The 10921-nt window shown below is 40.3% G+C and overlaps 1 protein-coding gene across 1 annotated transcript; it reads right to left on the bottom strand.

The window, feature by feature from the left end:
- Positions 1-908: 908 nt before the first annotated feature.
- LSM5 (LSM5 homolog, U6 small nuclear RNA and mRNA degradation associated) lies at positions 909-4179 on the bottom strand. Its single transcript, XM_006728869.3, has 5 exons — positions 4025-4179; positions 2769-2864; positions 2481-2508; positions 1496-1568; positions 909-1086 (listed from the first exon to the last, which is right to left on the bottom strand). The coding sequence occupies exons 1-5, from the start codon at positions 4068-4070 to the stop codon at positions 1054-1056; spliced, it is 276 nt and encodes a 91-aa protein (XP_006728932.1). The 5' UTR covers positions 4071-4179; the 3' UTR covers positions 909-1053.
- Positions 4180-10921: the final 6742 nt, after the last annotated feature.

Genomic DNA, 10921 nt, shown 5'->3' with positions numbered 1-10921 from the left:
TGTTCTAAGAAAAATAAAGATGTATAAAGATTTAGTTAGACTACTATGGCCAATAATAAAAATAGGCTAAATTATGGTATATCCATTTAATGAAATATGATGCAAACACTAATATTGCTGAAATATTTGACATGGAAAGATGTGCATCATTCAAATTTTTTTAGTCTTAAATGGGGCTACAAAACAGTATATTCAGGATGAGCATGTTTTTGTGAAAATGACGTGTATGGAGTATACTGAGAAAATCTAAGAGGCTACACAGCAAAGTGTAATGAATATTTCCCTTTTTACTTATCTCCATTTCTACAATGTGCATATATTTACCTGTATATTTTGCCTTTTTTAATATTATTGAAGTATAGTCAATGTACAATGCATTATTAGTTTCAGGTGTACAACATAGTGGTTCAACAATTTTTTTACATTACACTATGCTCACCACGATACATAGTCACCATCTGTCACCATATGTCATGACAATATTATACCCTATATTCCCTATGCTGTACTTTCCATCTTCAAGACTTATTTTATAACTGGAAGTTTGCTTGTTTTTAATAGGAGTTAATGGAACTTGAGTTCAGTAGAAAAATCTTCATTTCAAGGCATCAGAGTTTAAATTGAATTTTGTAAGTAATCATTTTAGGTTTTTAAAATGCAACTGTTCAAAATGAAAGTTGGTCATTTTGTTTGGAACAATTTTTGTTTGAGAATCAAATGGTCACGTAAATCAGGAAGCAAATGGACAAAATTATAGGAAAGCAAGTGACAAAATAACTACAATCTTTGTTACACTGGTTATTGCAGTACAAAAAGTAAAACAACAGTTAACCAAAAACACTTTTATTTTAGTCTTCAAAGAACAAACTGTTCTTCTTTTTCCAAGATAATAATGATTAACTTACAAAAATGAGCATTTACAATGCATCTTCAAAACATTTCCCTTTAACGGGAAATTTAGCTTTACAGAATCCAAACATTAAAAGGTTAAACAAAATTTTTCTATCTTGTTGTCATTATAAGAAAAAACAGAGTTAAGTCAAGGAAATCCATTCATACTTCAGGACCTTCTCCTCCAGGAACCAGCTGCAGAGAAGGAAAAAGAGCTTATTAGTAACACCACCACCCACACCATCTAAAAACCCCTCCTCATCAATCAAAGCCACTGTGCCTCTCTGCCCCTCCCTCACATTCCCATATTCTCCAGGTCATTGCTTCTGTTTACAATTCCCAACATCATCAATTAATATTTAGAGCCTAAACAAGGATTCTTGGCAAACTAAAAGATTAAAAAGCCCAAGCAAACTAATCTCTAAGCCTATTGTCATCTTCAGTAGCTCAGCTTTAGAGTCCTGATCACAAGAGCATCTCCTTCCCAACTTAAGCACCACTGGGCCCTGAACATTTAGTCAAGGCAGGTAATCTGTAATACCTGCCTCACAAAAATGGGCTAACATCTTTAAAAAAAAAAAAAAAAACAGCTTCACTGTCTTACCATTGTTATATTATTTCCATTGAGCAAAATTTGATCTAATTTAGTGATCCTTCTTCCTTCTGGTGTGATTTCACTAAATGAAGAGATAAAATAAGAGTCAAGATAAATAATGATAGTCAAAGCCAACATTCTGATCCCTAAAAAGTTATTCTTGTATACAAATGAATGTGAGGTCATGCAATTGTATCTGTGGTTTTCAGAGACAAAGGTTAGCCACTGGATGACCAAAGGCAACACAGTGAACGATCTGGCCTAAGATCCACACCCACTAGGACTGATCTTCATAAAAGAAGCTGAAACTTGCCAAGGAGATCAAATATGAAATGGAATGTTTATTAGTTTCACTTTTTTACTTTTACTTACTACTAATCCCTATCCATTAAACAAATCTGTAATCAACTCAATTTTGAAAGCAGACACTGGTTATGATCTTTAAAACTAATATAATGGGGGGGCACCTGGGTGGCTCAGTCGTTGAGCGTCTGCCTTCGGTTCAGGTCATGATCCCAGGGTCCTGGGATCGAGCCCCACATCGGGCTCCCTGCTCAGCGGGAAGCCTGCTTCTCCCTCTCCCACTCCCCCTGCTTGTGTTCCCGCTCTCGCTGTGTCTCTCTCTATCAAATAAATAAAATATAAAAATAAATAAAAATAAAACTAATATAATGGAGCCATCGTTTATATTTTATGCTACACAGTGAAATGTTCTATCAGTACCTTGATTTCCCTGAGCCCAAACAGCCTTGGCTGTTTTTAGTTTTTGTCTTAAAGCTCTGTCTCCATTAACTTCCTAACAATTCATTAATAATTACATCATGGTAATCACTGCAGGATCCAATTTTACCAGCGTCCGTAGATAAAATTTCTATCTCTAAGGTATTTCCAACAAGCAATGCTTCTTCATAAATCATTTGAAACTCATTAATACTAAAATTGACTTAAAGAGAGATCCCCCCCCACCATTTCTTTAATTTTTAACACTACTCACAATTCAGTGACATCCTCCAGTACCATATCTGAAATTTGGTGTTAAGGTTGAATTTACTCTGGTTTCTACCTTTATTCAGTGTTATTACAGTGTTTAACACAATGGCTCAAATACAGAATACTTGTATTTGGTAGAAACTTTTATCTTCTTTCAGTATACACACCTCTTAGAACGCTATCATGCTGAGAATAAATTTTCATTATAATAATCAGTAAGTACTGTCAATATTATTTCTGTTCTTAAATACTGAAGAAAAACCCATACCACCACCACCTTTTAAAAGGATACTGACAAAGTCATCAAATCCCAAAAGTGTTCCAACAATTTCTTTATCACTCTTCATCACAATGTGAATTCTTGATCCTATACATTTGTCCACAAGCTCTATATATATATATTTAAAAAAAAAAAAGAGAGAGAGAGAGAGAGAATGGGGAGAGGAAAAAGATTATTTTACCTATTCATTACTTCAACAAATATTTGAGTGCCTACTGGCACTTGTTACTTGCATATGGTAAAAGATAAACCAGCAAAAGTATTCATTCAAAAACTTTAGATCTTATAGTACATATCCCTGTTGCATAATTAACAAAAATTTTGTTTACCACTTACCTCTCCTTTGTTGAAATTTAGCACGATTGTGGTTTTATGTTATTTTAGGTTATGTGATTAACATATGAACCCCCTCCCCTCAGAGTCTAAGCTCCATGAGAGCAGAGACTGTGGTTGTTTTCCCATGACTATATCCTCAACGGTCAATGCCTGGCATATACCAAGCATTCAAAAAGAGTTTGTGGAACGAAGGAATGAAAACTTTTAAGTCACAGCACCTCCAATAACTCAATCAACTCTTCAGCTACAAAATACTGGAAGAGACAGGCACAGCCATCTTCACCAGAGATTTCTTCCTGTCACTATCTCTGTGTTCTGACAGCAGTTTGAACATTTCTTTAGCTGGCTTAGCAATTATTTGGCATGATGTTTACTTGTCCAGTGTTCTATCTCCTCCAATGGTTTGTGTGCTATCTGAAGGCAATGGGTGTGATTTAAATTTGTCGAATAGTGCCCAGCCCAGCCATGTGTCTAGTGCATAGAGGCTCGGTAACTGCTGAATAACAAAACCAGTTTCCAGATCTCTCTTTTAGGGTCATTCCAGGTGCCGGTGCTTCTCTCAATAACCAGTCAGACATACAACAGGGTCTAATCTGGAGAACTTAAATGCCAGGTGGAGTGGGGGTGCTACCCATGACTGTAGAGGCGAGCCCACAACAAAGAAGGCCGAAGACGCATTTACTACGTGTGGACCTTTTCGGGTGACGGTTTGGTTGGGGAGTCACAGGTCCCCGCCTCAAGGAACCCTACCACGCTGAAAAGGCATGGGCGGCCCGGGGCCACAGAGACTTGGGGGCCCAGAGACGAGCCGCGGAGGGGTAAAGCACTTCATCCACACATTTCTCTAACACTCGGCTAAGGGCTACTTCAGCCGCAGCCCCTTGGCCCCCAACACTTAACCTGAACGCTCCGGTCCCCCTCCCTACGATTACCTAGAGGCAGCAGCTGCGACGGGTTAGTAGTAGCGTTAGCCGCCATGGCTACGCCGGAAGTGGCCTACCAGCAGCGACGTTTGCCCGGCGAGTTTGAAAGAGCGCGCTTCCGCTCCCCCCTCTTTCCCGCAGCCCAGGCAGGCTCGACCAATCTGAGGCCGAACGTGCGATCCAACCAGTCCGCGAGAGTCGCTCTCAGTTGCTTCTTTCCCGGGCCCTGAGCCCTCAGTAAGTAGTTCTGTCCTCTGAACAACGTGCGGTGTCGGCAGTTACCGGCTTTCCCCAGGCAGTTTCCGACAGACTTTAGAGGTATCCTGCTTTGGGAATAAAGTCTTCCTGTAACCCGGAAGGTTTTGCAAAATACGGCAACCTTTGAGTCGTCTTATTGCCCCCTTTGAAGTTGCATCTCATCTCAAGTCAGGATCTTTTCTCAGACCGAATCAATTCATTTTCTCCGCCACCAGTTGGCTGTGTTGCAGTTTTTGTAAAAACCATTTTTGAAAGAATCTACTCCTGGGGAGCCTGAGTGGCTCAGTCGGTTAAGCCTTGGACTCTTGATATCAGCTCAGGTCTTGATCTCAGGTTGTGGGTTCAAGCCCATCGTTGGGCTCCACGCTGGATAGGGAGCCTACTTAAAGAAGAGAGAGAGAAAGAATCTACTGCTTCTTTTAAAAGTCCAGTGAATTGAAAACCCACAACCAGCATTTTTTTTTTAATTTTTCTAGGGTGGAAATTTAAAATACGTTTTCTTTTTATTTCTACTACCTTATTTTATCATTCTTACCTTGTCATATCTAGGAGTCTAATTTATTACACTTTATTATTCACTTTTTAACACTTAACTGTCTTGTCTAACAAGCAACCAGCAGATGTCACTCTCTGTTAATGTCATCACACTTAGGAAACATGCTTTTGCACTTCTGTTTTGAAAAGAATAGAAAGCAACTTCTCTGCCTTAAATCTGTTTTATATTTGTATTCCAGGAATTTAAAGGCGAAGAGTCTAAACAGGAGACCAGAAAGAGAATCATTCATTCATACAACAGATAGTTGCAATGCATCCATCATTCATTCATTGAACAAATAGACGTTAGTTACAAACTATTTGGCATTTTTGCTGAGTATAAAACAGTGTACAAAACAGAACTACATCTTCTGCCCTTGTAGGAGCTTAAGGATGAATGGGGGAGAAAGACTACTAACAAACATTATGTACAAGGCATATAAAATTTAATATATAAAGCAAAAGACCTCTTAGCTTCAGGAACCTCAGAGAACTAGAGATCCTTGGTATGATTTAAGGAAAATGTAAGAAGGTTCAGAAGTCCTAACAGATGGCTCCTTCAGTTCAAAACTTCTTAGGGTTCAGCCTTCTAAACACCAAGCCAATTCTGGCTTTTTATGCATTTCATAAATATTGAGCATCTACTATGTGCCAGAAAACTTACAGATACACTTAAACCTAATTTTTATGACTATCCTGTGAGACAGGTGTTCAAATGGAACATTCATGCTCAGAGAGGTTAGATAACTTGCCCACATAGACAGTTTGGGAAGTTTCACAAAGGAATTGACAGAAGTCTAGTCTTGAAAGATAAATAAGAACTGGATAGGCAGAAAGGCCACAGGAGCAGCATTTCAAGCAGAGGGAACACCATGTGCAATCAGCATATGCCCACCACCAAACCTCTTTTGCTGCACTTTTATTTCAACCTCTAACTTTGGCATAAAACTCTTCCCTTCCCAAATGTTTTCCTTTAACCTCAGTCCTTAGTGATTTTACTTTATTGCACTTCAGATGCTCTGGCCTCAAGTTCTGGTAAAATCCTGTTCATCCTTCAAGACCTGCTCAAATGTGACCACCTCTGTGAAGCTTCTCTGACCTGCAGACTTGGTAGGCTCTCTCATTGTTTCACAACAATGTTAATAGTTTTCAAAATGCTCTCAATGTATTCTCCTATAATTATCTTTACAGGGGGTTACCTCCCTCTCCAAAGACTGTAAGTTCCTCAATGTCAAGAATTTTGGAGTATAGCAGTTACATTCATTGGTTCTGAAGTTAAATGACTTTGGTTCGAATCCTATCCCTACCACAATTCCTTCTAGTTATTTGACCTTCAGCAAGTTATTTAACCTTTCTAAGTGTCAATATACCCACTGGAAAAAAATGAGGATAATAGTATCTACTTTAGGATTGTTCTGAAGATTAAATGAAATAATCCATGAAAAGTGGCTAGCAGACTGACACAGTGCTTATCCATTAAATGTAAGCTTTTATTGCTTGTTTATCTTTATTTCCTAATACTTATTAACATGATGGTTGGCTTAGAGTAGGTGCTACAAAGCTAGCATTGCTAGCTGGTTTCACATTTATCTTGTTTTATAACCAGACATAGACCAGGCAACAATTTTTTTAAATTTTTAAAAAGATTTTATTTATTTATTTGTGCAAGAAGAGAGCGAGAGCACACAAGCAGGGGGAAAGGTAAGCAGAGGGAGAAATAGGCTCTCCACTGAGCAAGGAGCCCAATGAGGGACTCGATCCCAGGACTATGGGATCATTGACCTGAGCCAAAGACAGACGCTTAACCAAGTGAGCCAATTTCTTTTGATGCACTGTGCCTACCATAGTTCCAGGTGTACTGTAGGGCCTAATAAATGTTCTTTAAATTGATTCTCACTATTTATTCATCCCCATCAATATTCTCCTTAATCTTCTTAAGATTCTAAAGACAGAGTAATGCCAAATTTGTTTGTGAAGCCCTTTTCTTTCCCTGGTTTTCTTTTCTATTTCTATTCTTGTTTTATTTTTACCACACCAATAAGGAGAGTAGGGACCAAATTCAAAGCACTGTCGCTACTTGATAGACTTTAAAATTCAGGAAAAATATAATTTGAGAAAGTCAATACTTTGTTTTCCATTAGCAATTTCATACTATTGATAAAGAAAAAAGTCTATTTATATTCTGAAAAAGGAGATGTAGTTCATTTACACAGTAGAGTTAATGGGGATTGCTTGGAGTGGTTTTATTTTATCATGTTCTCTCCTTAGGCAAGGTGCAAAAAGAAACAACAGTCCAATTCCAGATGGAGACTTCATTTTTAATGAACTGGAAAACATGTCATTGCTCTGTGTCTCCAGGGTTTTTCTCCCCTTAGCTCTTACTTACAGAGCTGACATAAAATAGAATCTATAATTCATCATAAAATATATGTAACTAGAAGAGGCTCTTCAACTTATTATGTGTTCAGAAAAGCATTTCTAATTTTTTTCCCTGGAGATAAATGTCATCATAAAAATACATGCAAAAGTTCCCTTTCAAAATAATGTTCAGCCAGTATTCTGTTATCTCAAATTATTTACAATCTTGGTAATCTTCCAACACTTTAAAATAAAGGAGAAATTTAGCGGGCGCCTGGGTGGCTCAGTTGGTTAAAATAAAGGAGAAATTTCTACTTTTTTCTCAATAGCTATTTGTCCTTAAAGACAGTATCTTGTTCGTGACTTTATTCTATATTAATACAACTCATTTAAAAACCAATGTAAGGGGCACCTGGGTCAGCTAAGCGTCTTTCTTCAGCTCAGGTCATGATCCTCCTGAGATCAAGCCCCATGTCAGGCTCCCTGCTCAGCAGGGAGTCTGCTTCTTCCTCTCCCCACCTCCTGCTCATACTCTCTCTTGCTATCTCTTTCTCAAATAAATAAAATCTTTTTTTAAAAAACAATGTAAAGGTTGTCATTCTATACTGCTAAATGGACCAGTCTGTATATTTAGAGATGGAAAAAATTCTGGAAATTCCCTTGCTTACTTTCTCTTCCAATTTTCCCAATAATATACTTTTTAAGCATTTAAGCAACATAATAGTTATGAATAGATGATTTAATCTTAGTTGGAAGGTCTAGGATGCAAAGTGTTACAGATTTTTATAAAGCTGTAACTGGGTTTCCTGCACAATGAATTAAATAATTGGTGTTCACTGTAGATATAAAGTTTTTTTAAAAGAGATTTTATTTATTTACTTGACGGAGAGAGAGAGAGCACAAGAAAGGGGAGCAGCAGGCAGAGAGGGAGAAGCAGGCTTCCCGCTGAGCAGGGAGCCGGATGCTGGGCTCAGTCACAGGACCTTGGGATCATGACCTGAGCCGAAGGCAGATACTTAACTGAGTCACCCAGATGCCCTACCCTTACATCTTTTTAAAATGACTGTTCTATTACACTTTAATTTTGGCTATGCCAATTGTGGAAAATATTGAGGCAGATGGAAGAAAACAGTAAGATATTCTGCATACAGGGAATAATATAGTTTCACACACAGTTCTGAACCAACACCAAGAATTTTGTAATATAGTAAAGAAATGGTAGCAACATCTTGAAAATTTTCTACAATATTTTTATTAGCATTAAAACACTTCTACTGAATCATAGAAACTAAACTGGTTTATAGGAAGCCTACTGTTTTTCTCAGCTATACTTCAATTAGAATGCAAGTCCTTAAATTACAAGGCCAGGAATGTAAAATAACTGCTAAGGTGTCTAAACTAAGGGATATGCAACCAGTAATGGTAAACTTCACAGCCAATTATAGCAGTAATCTCGAACTCTATTTGAAGCAGGCACCTATCCTTTAGTCTTTAAAAATAAAGTTGAAGTAGGGATGCCTGGGTGGCTCAGTCGGTTAAGTGTCTGCCTTCGGCTCAGGTCATGATCCCAGCGTCCTGGGATCGAGTCCCGCATCAGGCTCCCTGCTCCGCAGGGACCCTGCTTCTCCACCTCTGCCTCTCTCTCTCTGTCTCTCATAAATAAATAAAATCTTAAAAAAAAATAAATAAAAATAAAGTTGAAGTAGTACAATTAGTTAGGACATTAAAAATTCTGTTGACAACAAATCAAATTTATTTTGTACTGACCAGAGTACTAAAGCCAGAAAAAGACAGAATGAAAATAATATATATTTTTTTAAACATCAGGACTAGAATAATCATTTACAGGTCTCCTTGTAAACTTCCTTTATTGTTAAGGATATTTTACTTCAGGTCTTGAAACGCTTCCAAACTCCTATACATAATACTTAAATAAGAAAAAAAAAAAGAACCCTAGAACGAAGCAAAAGAAAAAACCTGGGGAAGTAATTTAAAGATTGAATACACAGATATAGAGCCCCACCAGTATGACTCCCTGTTACCAAGGCCAGAGAGGGGAAGGAAATGGATGAAGGAATTGGATAAAGGGGAGTGAACAAGAAAAGACGTTAAAAAAAAGAGGAAAGCTAAAGAAAGAGGAGGGAAGGGGCGGGGATTTTAAGGAGGAAAAAGAGAGGGCAAAGGAGGAGAAAGCGAGTTAAGGTCGCACGGAAGAGGCAGGGGATAGAGGCGCCATGTGTCCCCGCAGGCCCCGCCCCCGGCCCCGTGTCCACGCCCCTAGGACCCCGCCCCACACCCAGGCCCCGCCCCGTCAGGTTCCCTCCGGGTCCTGTCCCGCCCCTCCTCGCTGGCGGCGGCCGCCGCATCAGGTGACAGCCCGGAAGCAGCGGAAGCGGATGAGGGAAGCGCGGCCGCGGCCCTGGGGGGCGGCGCGGAGCTGCGGGAGCCTCGGCCTCCTCCGGGTCCCCTGCGCGGCCCTTATGCGGCGCCCTCGCTGACACCTGAAACTTGCCGCTCGCCGTCCTCCTGGGGACCGCGGGGTCGCCGGGCCCGCCGCCCTTGGCGGTTGAAGTCGTCGGCTTGCGGGCCCGCGGCGGCAGCACATGGAGAAGGCCGGGCGGGGAGGCGATGGCGCCCCTCGGGGGCCTGTACTGCACATCGTGGTGGTCGGCTTTCATCACAAGAAGGGCTGCCAGGTGAGGAAGGGGTTCGAACACGCCCCCGGCCGTTTGTGCGGTCACGCGCAGCCGGTGCCCACTCCCCTCAGGTCGGCTCGGTGCTGCCTTAAGCGCCCTTGGCTTTTCTGAACTTCACACCTGCTCCTCGCACTCGCCGCACCTGAAGCCCATTACCCATACTCCCTTCTTTCTGCTGCCCCTGAAATTGTGTTTTGAGCAGCGGAGTAGCTCTGTGTTGGTATGTTGGGGTTGGTAGGTGTTCAGGTTCTTTGGTGGAGTGGGAGGAGGAATCGAAGGTCAGCCCCACTCAGTTCCTTACTCATCTCTGCCTCCATTGACTTTCTGGTGGGTGTCCACCTATAATGGGAGCCTTTAGAAAAATTCAGCGCTTGGACTGCGTTTTCAAGGTAATGAGCTCAGTTGGCTTCCACACAAATGCTTAGGGTTGGTTGGAGCCCAGGCGGCGTCGTGGGAAAATCAGCTTCCTTTGTTTATCTGTGGAAGCCCTAGAATCCGTCGTGTTTGGGTGGTGTATTGACTCCTCCCCCCTTCCCACTGGGCCTTGCTTCTGCTATTTGATCTTGTCTAGATCTTGCCTTTTGGTGAGAAATTGACCTTTCCAGTTCAGTTGCGATAAGAGAAAGTGTATTTACCGGGCAAAGGAGTGTGCAAATACAAAGTCATTTTTATTGCGCTTCTTCACTGAAATAGTGAATGGGAACAATGGAACGTTTGCAGTATATACATTGGAGGTAAGGGAACAAAATAGAAACAATTATTTAATGAGCCCAAACACTGGAAGGCAATGATGTCATAATGTGCGAGTGAACAGGAAATTGAAATGTGTTAAAAATACTGACTACCACTACTAGGTAATGTAGCATTTCGTTTCTTGCGTTTCACAGAAAACATAACATTCTAGACTTTTACTAGCAAAATTTAAATCCGTTAGAGGATAACCGGAAAGTGGAGTGAAAAGATGGTTGTGATTCTGTGTGTTCTAACCATTGCTTAACTTTATTATTATTTTTTTTAAAGATTTTATTTATTCATTTGAGACACAGAGATAGAGAGAGAG

This window comes from Leptonychotes weddellii, chromosome 12, assembly GCF_054177405.1.
Source record: "Leptonychotes weddellii isolate Sample4059 chromosome 12, ASM5417740v2, whole genome shotgun sequence".
NCBI lineage: Eukaryota > Metazoa > Chordata > Mammalia > Carnivora > Phocidae > Leptonychotes > Leptonychotes weddellii.
Note: the sequence above shows the minus strand (reverse complement) of the source record. Positions and strands in the feature narration are given on the sequence as shown.

Excerpts from the sequence above, each read along its gene's own strand:
- LSM5 (XM_006728869.3), bottom strand. The coding sequence starts at position 4,070 with ATGGCGGCTAACGCTACTACTAACCCGTCGCAGCTGCTGCCTCTAG. Across the intron at positions 2,865-4,024 it reads GTCGCAGCTGCTGCCTCTAG|AGCTTGTGGACAAATGTATA; the intron begins GTAATCGTAGGG and ends ATATATATATAG. Across the intron at positions 1,569-2,480 it reads CTGGAGGATGTCACTGAATT|TGAAATCACACCAGAAGGAA; the intron begins GTGAGTAGTGTT and ends CTCTTCATTTAG.